At 36.3% G+C, this 14,935-nt stretch overlaps 1 protein-coding gene across 5 annotated transcripts in view; it reads right to left on the bottom strand.

Moving 5' to 3' along the window:
* Positions 1–14,935, bottom strand: part of LOC145685723 (post-GPI attachment to proteins factor 2-like) — a 58,293-nt gene that overhangs the window by 29,345 nt on the left and 14,013 nt on the right. For 3 of the 5 annotated variants that reach the window (XM_081758213.1, XM_081758216.1, XM_081758211.1), the window contains exon 2: positions 9,194–9,413. In XM_081758213.1, the coding sequence (XP_081614339.1) occupies positions 9,194–9,413 (220 nt within the window). The remainder of the gene's footprint in view (positions 1–9,193; positions 9,414–14,935) is intronic. The other 2 variants (XM_081758214.1, XM_081758215.1) reach the window with 1 other exon arrangement.

The following is a 14,935-nucleotide window of genomic DNA, read 5'->3' as shown; positions in this document are numbered from 1 at the left end:
TAATCGTTGTGACTATCAATGTTCGCAATATATATATAGGGTAAGCATAAAGTCTTGTCCTGATTACAAAAATTTATTACAGAAAAACCATTGGACATAATAATGTAAATACTGATCAGTTACATAGGTTAGTATTACAAGTTTTTTTAAGACCACTTATGTTACTTATGTTACTGATGGGCGATTTGCTTTCGTGATACCACAGCATGCATTGTGCTTTCTCCTGCTTCGATGCCATTTCGCCAACTAACCCGCGCGCGCCAAGTAACGTATTACGTCACTCTTGGGTAGCACTAGTGCCATCTATTGGTCTTAAAAAAACTTGTAATACTAACCTATGTAAGGGACCAGAATTTACATTATTCTCTCCAACGGTTACTGGGTAATAAATTTTTATAATCAGGGCAGGACTTTGAAACACTTTAAGCTGCACAACAAGATCCCAGTACAAGTAAGAATATACTTCATTCAATAAGGCCTCTCATTAATTTCTACGGTACAGATCAGTATTGATTGCTATTAAGGCTGATCAGTTACCGCTATAAATTGACACTTTGCAAATTTACTTTTCGGGGAAGTAGGATGATGCTATCAAAACTGATAATCGTTAGTAAATCGAAATAAGGATGGTACCAGGTAGCAAATAAAAAGCAAGGCAGGATATCCAATACTAAACACTAAGATGTAAGCGACAACATACGGAAATTTATGTGGGCATATCACGTGTCTGACGTGAGGAGACCAGGAAGCAGTAAGCACAATTTGTTGCCGTGTAACGAGACGATTTCATCTCCTACCGCTGTCGAATGAACTTTGACTAGAAAATTCCTCAGTTAGCAAAACAACGTTAGTGATATGAGTTCTAACTTCGGAAGGCCATTATGTCAATAGATATTCGTGGACGATGATAATTCTGTAAGTAACTAGTGAAAGCTGAATAACTAACTCTCTAGCCTATGGAACCCGGAGGTTCAATGCCGCGTTCATAAAAGCTCTCCACTGACTTCTGTCCTTAGCCAACTGAATCCAGTTTCTACTTTGAATTCGTATTTCTTGCGAGATTCATATCCATATTGTTCTCCCATCTACGCCTAGGTCTTCGAATGTGTTCCTATTTTCTTCCATTCTGGCTACATCGCCTGCCCATCTGAGCCTCCTAGATTTGATGACCCTAACAACGTTCGGTAAACCAAATAAATTATGTAGTTCCTCGTCATGAAGTTTCCGCCATTCCCCATTCCCGTTTCTCTTGGTCCGAATATTTGTCTCAAAATCTTTTTCTCAAATACTTTCAGTCTACATTCTTCCCTCAGAATAAGCGACCATGTTTCGTAACCATACAGAATAACAGGCATGATTATCGTTTTATAAATTTTGAGCTTCAAATTCCTCGACAAGATTCGCGACAACAAAAGATTTTGAATTATAAAATGAAGCCCCTGCTTTTCGTCGAGATTTAATGTCTTCGTGAATACAGTTTTGGTCTGTTAATGCTGATTCTAGATATTTGAAAGTATCCACTTTATCAAAAGTAATATTTGATATTTTAACACATCCATAATATGCAGTATTATGATCCCGACGAACTTCCACGTATTTAGTTTTCTCTACATTTACTTGCAAAACCCGTGTCCCTGCAAGCAAGTGTTTAATAAGAATTCTACATTTCTTTCTATTGTTTTCCTATCATCCGCTATTGAATTTTCATCACCAGTATATGCCATAACCTGGTGAATACCATTCAGGTCTAGACCCTGATTGCTATCTGTAATTTTCCTTATAGCGTACTCCAAGACAAAATTGAATAATAATGGCGATAACGTATGGCAAGTGAAAGCTTAATACAATACTATAGTAGAATATGAGCACTTTTCCAAAAATTCATGTACTTTCTGACAATTTGATTTGGTTAGCCTTTCTTCAGTATATAATAAATTAATTACCAGAGAACAGTATGGATTCAATCATAGATACTAAGAAACTACGCTATAGTCTTTCGCTAAATGTTTCATCAGATAGGAAGGACAATAAATACGTAAAAATTAAGAAACAAAGAAAAATCTGAGAAGCACCCAGATAGGTGTTGTGCTTGATTGTTAGGTCACATGATGGTATTCCCAGGAAGAAGTCAACGGAGTTTAATAGAAGAAGATAATGCTAATAGGTCGAGTGGGTTGGTAAGACTACAGAGGATCGAGAGTACATTAAATGAAGAGAATTTTTTATATATACAGTACAGTCCCTAAACCTCGGCACTTGATCACCCGGTAGTCCGAATAACTCGGCCACACGTTGGCAGGGCAACAACAGGATATTACACATTTTTTTTTAAAGTATCTAGTTCTTTTGCAGTCGGCTAAATATTTTCATTATAGAGAGCTTTATGCCTTCATAAAGTATTTTTCTGAAGTCTGTCTTATCAGGTAAATTACTGTCCAGCGTGTATTTATTAATTTTCACTTTCATGTATAGCAAAGGTTCTATGCCTTCAAAAATACGTACTTTTCCTTTTTTAAGGGTAATTGAGCAGTTTATTCTCTGTTGCATTCTCAAGCAAACAATACATACAAGTACAGTACTGTATTTTCTGAGGAAACATTCGTACTTAATATTTTTTAACCTCATTCCCGACAACCCGGCATTTTCACAAACTCGGCCATCCTCGGCTACCCTTCGGACTCTACTATAATACAGGAAAAAAGAAATGGGAAAGAAAAATAAGTGAAGTAACTTAAAAAAAAAAAAAATGAAAAGTTAATGGTTCTTTAACAACTTATTGAACTCACAGAACACATTTCAGTATTTACACAACACTAAATTTTATGAATTTCTGTAGCCATTATTAAATTTCAACTCCTGGCTTCCCATCGGCATTTCTGGCATACTATATGAATACCCGTTCTCAGGATGTTTTCTGAATTAAATTGTGAAGATGTTATGCTGTTCACATTCCAGAGTATAGCACTTCACCAGCAATAAATAACATGTGAGGGTCAATGTATTCCACTATTTCACCAAATGAAAAAAAAAAAAAAAGAAAAAAAAGAAAAGAAAAGATGAAAATTTTTATATCTACTTCCTACTACTATATATGTGACTTCAACGTGCACTATTTAAGCCTATAGATACTAATAATTTCTTTTCCAGGTTATCTTTATCTGTCTTCTGACCATTATTGAAGAATACGTTGAAACAACGTGTCCTTTTCTTCCACATCAAAGTAGTAGAAAATTCTATGGTTTACGACACAATATTGGAGAATCAATGTTGCCATGTCAATATTGTAACAAATTTAGTAATACTTTTGTCAATGTTTTGCACAAAAAAAAATAATTAATGCCTTCCATATTATGCAATTAGTTATAAAATATATTTAACTAGCCGAGGTGAACCGAACTCATAAGCCCCCGGCGCACAAAGCTGTACAACACAGTATCTGTTGTCGACCCAAGCATGTTCCTGGCCACCCTAGCCACCATATACTGCTATCTTTAGTTCCTAGATAATGCGCTTCTTGCCCACCGAATGTCGTTCAGATTTGTCCAGTAGTTACTGAGAAATAAAGTACTATATATATAAGCAGGCAGCTAGGACTCTTGCATGCAAGTCCTCCTCAGATTCTACTGGGATTCATACACCAAAGACTTGATGTGTCCTCAAAGACAGAAGTCGATAGGGCTCAAATCCTGGGAATGAGCTGACCACCGTATGGGACCTCCTCTTTCAATCCAACGATTAGGGAAGGTTATATCTAAATAATGGTGAACATCCACATCGAAGTGGGCAGGTGCGCCGTCATGTTGCAACCACATTCTCTGTGGACGTCTAGAAGTACAGTCTCCAAGAGTTCGGGCAGACATCACGAAGGAAGGAAGGTTCTTAATGTATGAATCGCCAGTAGAATCTGAGGAGGACTTGCTTACAAGAACCCTGCTTCATTGTGCAGAAGACACCGGGAATATTTGAGCGAGTGAGGCAAAATTTCCTTAGGCGTTGTGCTACGTGAATTGAGGTTGGTGGTCATCACTTTGTACAGTTACTGTGAGTTTTTGGTACGTACAGTGCAGCAGTAGTGTGTTCGTACTAGACCTTACAAACTCAGATGTAGTGTTATGCATAATAAAGAAGGTTACATCAACTTAATAAACATATTTGTTATTGAAACGTTGTACTTTTTCCTACAGATTGCTGCAACTTCAGGATGGCATGGCGCTTGAACTAGCCATTTTCGACCTTCGGTTTCCTATCTTAAAATGCGTATATTGGACCCCTTTATCACATGGATAAATTTGACTCAAAAAGTTATGGATACCCTGTATATATCCATTTCTACATCTATCAATCTATCTATATCTAACTGGAGTAATATTATTTTCTTACACCGGGAACTACTGGTAGTAACTAAAACGATAACAGAACAAAATTTTATCCAACTGTATACGTAGAAAATTATACAATAATTTGTGTCAACCTATTCTCCAAAACTCTCACATGTCAAAGCTTTTTTGTAAATATTAATTTTTGTTAATAAAATATTTAATATTATCCCATTCTTTGTCTAGATTTGCACTATCAGTTTTAAGATCCGAATTCTTGGCTCTGATGTAGTAAGGCTTACATTATTACAGGAAAATATAAAGGTTAGTATTGTGTAAATTAATGAATCTTGTTTACCCCACACTTACCATATCACCTGAAATTAAAAAAAGCTTTCTTGCTCAACCTTAAGTCATTTCACGAATTTTTCTCTCAACCTCTACAACTCTTGAAATATCTTCATTTAAGAAATGGCATACATCTAGATCTAAAAGCTGTTACACCAACTTTCTACGTTGGCAAAACTCTTATCACCCCTTTCAATTCACATCAACAATCATCGACACTCCTGCAGCGCTCAACTTTCGCATCTTCCTGTCCCACAACATACAACTCTCACGACATGATATGTTACTTTTTGATCATTTTACGATTTTTGGTAGTTGGTCACTGGAATCTATATGCTGGGGAAAAATTGATTGTAGTTTAATTAAAAATTCCCTATTTAGCAATATATACACAGTGAAACCTGTCTTGAGCGGAATCGAGCGGGACTCGCTAAAGTTTCTATTAAAGTTAGGTTTCCGCTTAATGAAGGTAGTCCTTTCCTTAAAAAATACAATTCAATTTCATGCCCTTCGATTATGGAAGATAGTTCAGCAACCCGCTCATCAATTTTTCACTATTTGCATCATTAGAGACCGGATATTTAGGCATTAAAAACCTGAAAAATAGGCAGGCAAGTAGGCACTTAAAATTTAAAAAATAGGCAGTAAAATAGGCATTAAAATGTAACTCGAAATAATGAAGATAAATACTCAATTCAGTTAAAAAATAAATTCAAATTATAGATATCTCCAAAGCTTGACATGTATTCCATATATATTTGGTAAATACATTCTCTACAGCACTTGATCAGTACACATAAATGTCTAAATTTTATACACTTTATCAGTAAACACAAGTCGTTTTACAGCACTTTATCAGTACATATAGCAATCAAAAGTTTTACATCTTATCACTACAAAAGCACTTATACAGGTTATTTCAAAACAACATCGACAACGTTTGGGAGATGATTCATGACACCCTTCCTTTCGGAGTTATAGGCTGCTAAAAACATGAAAAAAATGGAACTTTAAAGATTCATAGCTCTAATATTATGGGACTTACCGTAGTCGGGTCAAGACTTCACTTAGGAACTAATATGTGAGCTATCCTAAAATATAGGTTTCAGAATCTGCGGTACTCACGCAACAATTTTTATACAGGGAGTTTAGCTACGGGCATATAATTTGAAGTACTCACCAACTACCTATATAAAAATTGTTGCAGAAGTACTTCTGTACCGCAGGATTCTGAAACATGGATATTTGGATAGAGCACTTACTACTTCCAAAGTGAAGTCTTGACCAGACTACGGTGGGTCCCATAGTATTGGAGCTATGGACCTTTAAAGTTTATTTTTTTTCTTTTTTCATGTTTTAGGTAGCTTTTTTTTTTCATGTTTTAGGTAGCTTATAACTCCAAAAGGAAGCATTTGTACACCTAGGTTGGTCTATACGTTTTGTCTTATTTTGGTGTCAGGAATTACCTCCCAAAAATTGTCATTGTTGTTTTGAAATACCTATATTTCTCGAAAGGTGCAGAATCCTTTCTTGAAATACTAAATTATATATACTTTCCTCAATAAAGTCTTATTTTGAATAAAATGCATAGAATAGGCAACATTAGCACTAAAGCAATTATTTAGGCAGGAATGGGCGAAATAGGCAAAGCGGAAACTTTCTAACCATCCATTAGATGCTTTGAATTCAGTTTCACCCACTTTTTCAGCTACCGTTTTAGCGTATTCCTGTAATATAGGGTCTGATATGTGCTGATTTATCGGTCTGACCTAACAAGCCACTCCCACACTATTTCATTAATCTTGGTTCTCAGTTTTCTTAAATTCTTTCTTTATTTTTCCATTACTGCAGTTTTTTCCCACCGCTTCAAAATTTCTAGTTTTTTATTATTATTATTATTTATTTATTTATTTAGAATCTCATACATGTGAGTTTTACAGACGTTGAACATCATGATTTACTTTATACTGAATTATCTCGTTCATTACCATGAATCACTTTAATCTTGGTGTTAAGATCAGACAAAACCCGTCATCATACAAATCATAATGACTGCTGCTGAACTAATGCAAAAATGTAAGTTTAGAGATGTATTGCTAATAGTTATATTGCAAAGTGACTGACAAGGCATAAAGCCGAGATTGAAGAAGGTTAAGAACAACAATAAACAGGAAATTATTACACACTTTTAAGTATTGGTTGCAAAGGTTTTTTTTAAAGGAACTTTTTGTTTCCTTGAATCTGGTATTGAGATTTCAGAACGATCCCTGCTGAGAGCAAGGGGGGGGCACAAGAAAGGAGACCCAGGAGGGGGGATCGGAAAGCGTAAATAAGAAACGATGACAGTTCACTCAAATGTTCCGCACATGAGTTTTTGGTTCAAGTCAAGATGTATTTCGTTCAAAACGTCGCGCGATATACTTCAGGACAGAAAAGTTTATTCTGAAATTCTGAAAGTCCTCTGAACCTTTCACTGCATGTCTTCACAATATGTGATAAAATGTTATGGTTTCTGCTTTGTTGCCTCAATTCCTTTTTTCCAGAACCTTGTTTTTCCAGCTTTCTCCTTGTTTCTATCGGCTGTCGCTAGTAGCTACACAAGAGGAACAGAAGTACGCCTACAAAGAAGACTGACAGCTAACATGTTCCTAGTCATGGGAAACTATGCAGGGTGAATATGAGTAGTGGTTGGGGAAGATCAACCTTGTCCAGAAAGATTTAACAAAAGAACGAAGAATTTATGGCAGACATTGTAATGTATATGTTTGCCCTCTCATCGGGTGTCTAAAAATTTTCTAAACGCTGGAACTCAGAATTTTCCCTTAAAGGTTTATTTTGCTTTCTGTTGTCCGCATAACACAGTTTCCGTTTACTGAAGAGACTTTTACACCCTTTTTACTCCAAAATTCATGGGATCTTTCGTTTTAGATTCATGGAAATATTTCCGTTTTAGACAGTTTTCCGTTTAATAAAGGGTCCGTTGAAAGCAAGCTTTACTATATATATATATATATATATATATATATATATATATATATATATCGTTTTCACCAGTAAACTAGAAGTATATTAAATTTAATTCAAAAGATTACAACTTGCTCTCCTGTAAAAATCTACGTGTCATGTTTTTCCATCACAAGTGGAGATTTGACCACACCTTCCACGTACCTATCCTCACAATCCTTCCATGTAAAGTTTATTTCGTCTATACATATGCAGTTTGTATATAAAGGATGCCACCTTCTACGTGTGGTGGCTAGTGCCATAAATAAGTCATCGTCCGCGGGAACTTGTGAAAAAACAACCCCCGATAACTAAATGGCCAACCAGAACCCTCCTTTCAAACATCTGACAGCCGCTTGTCAAGTCCACGTTGACTCTTAGTTGCCACAGTTTCAAACGCTGTCCTTTCAGTTAGTGATTACAAGATTGCTGTTTAACATACATAGTTTTCTTATATATATATATTATACTCGATTGTAACAAAACGTAGAGGCCTAACATCTGTTTCACATTAGCGATAGTATTGAAAATGAAAATGAAATCTTTGAGTTTTACGTCCCACGGTTATGCCGGTGAGGCTAAAGGAGACGGTGATGATGAGTAATGAATGAAATGGTGGAATGAGGAAAGTGGGAGGAAACGGGAGAACCCCGAGGAAACTCACGCACACGGTGTTTGTCCACCACAAAGTTCACTTGGCGGGGGCTGGGATCGAACCCGGGACCCCAAGCACCAGATGTGAACGCTCTACCACTGAGCCACCGTGGCCCAGCGATAGTATTGGGAGAGAGAGTGTCACACATTGGGTGCTGAGACACTGCAACCCTGCAAGTGCGGTCAAAAGAGGGCTGGAGGGTGGAAGGGACACTGTTGTAAAATCCAGCATAAGAACTTCAAAGAATTTGCCAAACTGCACATGTATAGAAAAAATAATCTATACCCTAGAAAAAGATGGGATACTTACGTTACTACTTTATCCACGAAGTGCTTCCCTGGTGTCATTCGTCTGCAATACGGTATCTCCCTTCATTCACTCCGTTTTCCATTATTTTATTATTTTTTCATACTTCTTCTTCCTTATCTTTTATCAATTATTAATTATTGTATTTTTTGTGTATTTCTTTATTGTTTTTTTAATCCTTTTTTCCCTATATTATACGGAAATTTTTCTTTTCATTTACTATTCTTTCGTTTATCTCATGATTTCAATAAAATGAAGTGATTTGCTGCGTGAAATGGAATGAATTTAGCATTCTCAGGTACATGAAAGCAATTTATCAATTGTAGAGTGTAGACTTTTCTCTAGAGTCATATCTCTGCAGATTTCCCGTGCATAACGGGAACTGCGAACCCTTTTTTTGCCACCACTGCCCGTTACCTGCTCGTTTGATCAATCCTCGTACAATGAATTTTAAAAAGGTCGCAAACCGACCGAAGGAAAACCTGATTTAAATCACTTTCGACCACCAATATAAATATTAAAAGTCCTCCAAATTTTATAGCAAATTTAAAGAAATATTACTTACCCCACAGTGTGTTGAAGTGGCCTTTTCAAAATTGAACAGAATTGACCACACGATGCAGAATATGAAACCCAACAGAGGCAGGGAAACTGTTACCCACGCCAACTTTCCAAAGGGAACTCGCAGCATCAAACCCTTTCGACCGAGGGGCTGGTAATCCCCCCGGCCCAGCATGTTCACTGTTGTCGACATGGTAAACAGCCTCACCTGAAATACCAAACAACTGAAGCTGCTTAATAGTGTGTTGGCAATAAATCACATATTGAAAGAAATGTGTCTGGGACATTTACGTTATGTATATAAGAACGAAGAAATCCAAGTTAAATTTGGATGAAGGTAACCTTAACAAGAACTGAAACTAAATTATAAGAGATTTTTCATTTAAGTTTCATCAAATCTGAACTTAATACAATTAGTATTAACCTACTTTGTATTTTTAAGGAAATAATATCCAATATTTCGGGTGCTCTACCAGGTATTTTAGAGCTTGACGTACTAAAAATAATATAAAATTTACCACTTTTCTTTTACTAAAATGCCCAATAGAGCACCCGACATATTGGATATTATTTCCTTAAAAATACAAAGTACTGGCTTTCCAATGCTAATGAAATATATATATATAGGAAATCATGACGAAAAAATATAAAAAGTTTTGTGAAGCTGTGAAAAGGGAACATTTCAATTATTTCCTGGAACATCTTGAAGAAACATTTGCGCATTTGGAACATTTTGAAAGAACAAGGAACAAAGAAACACATATCACAATAAATTTCTACCTATTGGATATCACAACAGGAATGACAGAACAGAAAACGCAGAAATGACAATGGAATACCGAAAACGCTACGGGGAAGAAGCAGAAACACCGTTGCACCCTTCCTGGAGCAACTATCTGAAATGTAAAAGAAAATCTAAAATGTAAACATTCTGCAGCTGGGGCTTTCAAGGTAAGATTTGACTATGTGTAACATAATCTACAATTACATGCCTACAATTAGTGCAAAAAGTATTGGTACACCTAGATATAAATAATTCATGTCTTTAAAATCACTACTCCATAGAACTTTTTAATAAGACGAAACTAGTATATTTTTTGTTCCATTTTGTAGGTGTACGAATACTTTTTGCGCTAACTGTATATTGCTTTGTGTATTATCTTTACACAATAAGCAGGAAAGGACGAAACACTGAAGAGTCTCCCTTCAACCACTCTACTGTGGAGACAAAAGGTCTACCACCAACCACCCACACCTTATTTCCTTATGTTATTTTCACAATTGGAAGTAAGCAATGCCACAAAAATATAAGAGGTTTCGTTAAAATGTAGGAAATATAGGAGTTTATAGGAAGAGACGCAAATATATAGGAAAAATAGGAAATACAGGAGCATTGGAAAGTCTGAAAGTATGTTAGTACTTTTTTTTTTTTTGTAACACGTATTCCATTCACTCTATTAATCAAGTCTTGACTTACTTATGAATTCACTCATAGTAAGTGAATTCCATACACTCAAGGGAGAGATAGTGGCGCACTTGGTCATAGTGAAGAGATGGGTTATGAAGTAGCGAAATTTATAGTATTATATTCTATACAGAGATAGTTTGACAGTTGAATGAAAAACAAGATTTTGAAATTATTCACTCTCATTTCAATATTCCCCAAAGACAGATAATGTAGAAAAATAAAAATATATGTAATATTTTACAAAGTACTCGGTTGGCAGAAAAGGTTTTTTTTTTATTATTATTATTATTGTCATTTCTTACATGTTTTATTATTCAGATTCCTTACAGCGCGTCTACTAAATTTCAAGACTGGCAAACACTTTATGATAACCGATAGAGCCACCAAACGGTTATTGTATGTAGCTTTTAGTACCGAATGGGTTGTGCATTATATGAAGAATTCACGAATTTATATTCCGAATTTTGTGAGTTACAGTGATTTCAGTAGCAGAGAGCAGTCATCAAGTTTTGTATAAAACTTGGCAAAACAGCCACGAAGATCATGGACATGATTCAAACTGCATACAACAATGATGCTGTTTCTCGTGCGAAAATTTTTGTAGGGGGGGGGGGCGGTGGCTCAGTGGTACAGCGTTCACCTCCGGTGCTTGAGGTCCTTGGTTCGATCCCAGCTTGCACCGTGTGGACTTTCTGATGGACAAACACCGTGCTCGTGGGTTTTCTCGGGGTTCTCCCGTTTCCTCCCACTTTCTTCATTCATTTATCATCGTCACCGTCTCCTTTAGCCTAACCGGTATAACCGTGGGACGTAACACTGAAAGATTTCATTTCACTTTCATTTTTGTGTGGCATCGTCATTTTCGTAAGGGTCGGGAGGCGGTCACGAATGACCTTAGACCCGGCCGTCCGCCTATCGTTCGATCTGACGAAAATGTTGAAAAAGTGCGGGAAAAGCTGGATGAAAATCGTTCTCAGTTCCTCAGAACGACTGCGGAGGACTTGAACATTGGTACGGATACTGTTCGGAAGATCGTGAAACAAGATCTACAGAAGAGAAAGATTTGTTCCATATTTGTGCCCCAGTCTGACAGCAGAGCAAAGAGAAGATCGGGTGTTGTCGTGTCAGAAGTGGGTCCAACTGGCCAAAAATGACCCAGAATGGCTTAAGAATATCACAACTGGTGATGAATCACTCTTCCACGTTGAAAGAAAAACATTTTGACTCAATTTCGGACATCCAAAGGTCTGTGACGAAGGAACTTAATACTGCCGGATGAGAACTTCCCGAAAGGAATCCAGAAACTATACAGCCGTGGAATTGCCTGTATACACCAAGGAGAGTCATATATTGAAAATTAACTGCCAATCAAGATAATTCTCTTTTGCATTATTTTCTGATAATGCCAATCCTAAACGCACAACTTTATTAGGTAGAAGATAGTTCCACATAACTGAGTCTATAAAATATACTTTAAGCTGTCAATTCAATAATACACAAAGAGTGAAAAGTGCATTACTGGGCAGACTCGAACTCGGGATCTTCGGCGTACCGTGCCGATGCGTTAACCAGTTCGTTCCCAGAATAGCCCTACACTCTTCCACTCTTTGTGTATTATTGAATTCACACTTACAGAGGATTTGGCGTGTAAAAAAAAATTAAATTAGTTTTCTCCTTTCATTATACTTAGAGCTGATCAATGGTATTGACTTACTTTTATTTAAACATAGGAGTTTTTTTCTTCTTACGTGCAATTAAATAATTCACTGGTTTTCACACTTAAAAGCCTATTGAGCCATATTCAGAATCGATTTTACGTGTGGTTAGCGTCGTACTAAGGATATGACTAACACGTGTTTTATAATTTCCTATGCTAACCACGGCTGATGCCTTTATCGATACAGACAAGCCACAACTTTCCCGTAGGGCTGTTCAAACACGTTAGAAGGAAAGGATAAAAGAAAATAGTAAACATGTTTCTGTTTTACCTTTTTTCTCATACCATATTTGGACACCCTGAGGAAAAGTTGTAGTTGCACCTCTGATGAAAGTCGTTGATAATATCATAAACGTGCTCTTGAATAAGGAAATTACATAGGTGGATTGGAAAGTTTGTGGCCTGATTAGGAAGAAAGCAATTATATTATGTTTGCTTACATTAGTTGCGTAGCTATATCCTTTGGTAGTTACTGTGTAAAATTTCATTTCTCTACTGTTTCAGGTGAGAAGTTTATAAGATGCTAAGTCAGCAGAAGTGACAGAAATTTGTGACATGTACAAAATAGAGTATCACACGGTCATTAAATATCTGCAGAAAAAGGGCTTAACACCACAGGAAATCCATAAGGACACAGTAGAGACTCCGTGCCCTCGTATTCCAAGATGAAAAATTGGGTAGCTGAATTAAGCGTAGCAGAAACAGCATCGAAGATGACCCTCGCAGTGGCAGGTCTTCAACGTCGACCATCACAGAAAACGACAATAAAATTTTTGACCTAATTTTGAATGACCGCAGAATCAAAATTCGAGAGATTGCTGAGACTATGGGTATTTTCTATGAGCGGGCAAAAAACATTACCATAAACGAATTCGAGTTTTCTAAGGTGTCCGCGAGATGGGTACCCAACTTGCTTTCAGTTGAGCACAAACGCAATCGACTCACCCTTTTCCGTGATTGTTTAAAACTGAAAATGATCCGGAGAAGTTTATTGGCAAATTTGTGACTATGGACGAGACATGGGTACATCATTATATACACCGAAATCAAAACAACAATCAAAGCAATGGAAACGACCTGGATTTCCTGTCTCAAAGAAAGTCAAACAAGTTTTGTACGCACACAAGTTATGCATTAATTTTTGGGCATGCTAGGGGCATTATCCTGATTGATCTCTTGGAAAAGGGAAAGACTGTCAACTCTGAATAATGCTACACTCTTCTGCGACATTTGGGTGAGGAAATCAGAATTAAAAAGCCAGGAATACTGTAAAGAAAGGTGTTTTTTACCAGGACAATGCGCGCGTTCACACGTCCCTTGCATCCATGGCAGAAATTCATTACTGTCAGTTCGAACCGTTCTGCACCCGCCCTATTCACCTGATCTGGCCCCCTCGGACTTTCACCTGTTTAGAAACCTGAAGACTCTTTGGCAGCAGCGATCTTCTTCGGATGCAGAGGTGAAAAGTGCTGTACTGAGATATTTTGCAGGACTCGAGGAATAATTTTTAAAAATTGGTATCAAAGTGTTACCGGAGAGGTGGTGTAAATGTATGTGGAAAAATAAAACCTAACTTATCCAAATATTTTGATTTTGTAGACCAGGCCACGAACTTTCCAATCCACCCTCAGATTATCACGATACTAAGCCAAATCATTCGTACGACACTAATCACACGTAAAATCGTTTTTGAATATATGGGCTACCATATTTTATAAAACCCTTACTCAGACCATTACCTGTCTTCAGAGAATATGAGACTGAGAGTGAAAAATTCAGATGAGTGTTCTTAACGTTCTTGAAGGAGCTATAATGAAATGTTCTTTGTATTGTTTAGTTAGTTTCTGTGATATTCTTCCGTTACATGCGAGTAGAAGGGTGTTTATTGGTCAACAAATTACGATTTAAATTTTATTTCATGTCGGTTATGGATTCAGAGAAGTACAAATTAAGCAAATTCATTGATTTTCGTACTTGGACCAAACGAGGATGAGAGCAATAGTGGCCCTTGAGATGCTGCTGCTGGGATATACACATTGGCACTACAAGGATAGTCACATTATTTAGTTAAGAAAAATGTGCTCAGATGGTTTCTGTATTTGATTTTATTAAGCATTTTTTTTTTATTGGTATCAGGAAATTACAGACTAATAGTCCACTTACAATTCCCAAGAAGAGTACATAAATAATACAACAATCATGCATACAATAATATTAAAGAAAGAAAAAAACATACAAAAGTAGAATAATAATATATATTAAGTAAAACACAACTAAAATTACAATCAGGTTATAAAAGAAAAAAAAAACATGCATGAACAATAATGAAATAAATAGAAGCAGTGTAATTTAAACGTAAAAAGAAAAGGTTCTAATAAGTGTATTATAAGAAAGTTATAAACTGTCTTTCAATAGAAGGAAAATCAGAAGTAATGGTATCAATGATATGTAAATAGTTGTTGGCATTTGACAAACATTTATATATTGGTGCATCACAAAAATTAGGATTGTTTCAAAATTTTAAAATTTCTTCTTGGCATGTTATTGACACCAAGACTAAC

Source organism: Thermobia domestica, chromosome 5 (genome assembly GCF_964235325.1).
Source record: "Thermobia domestica chromosome 5, izTheDome1.hap1.1, whole genome shotgun sequence".
NCBI lineage: Eukaryota > Metazoa > Arthropoda > Insecta > Zygentoma > Lepismatidae > Thermobia > Thermobia domestica.
The sequence above is the reverse complement of the archived record's forward strand: the minus strand, read 5'-3'. Positions and strand labels throughout refer to the sequence as shown.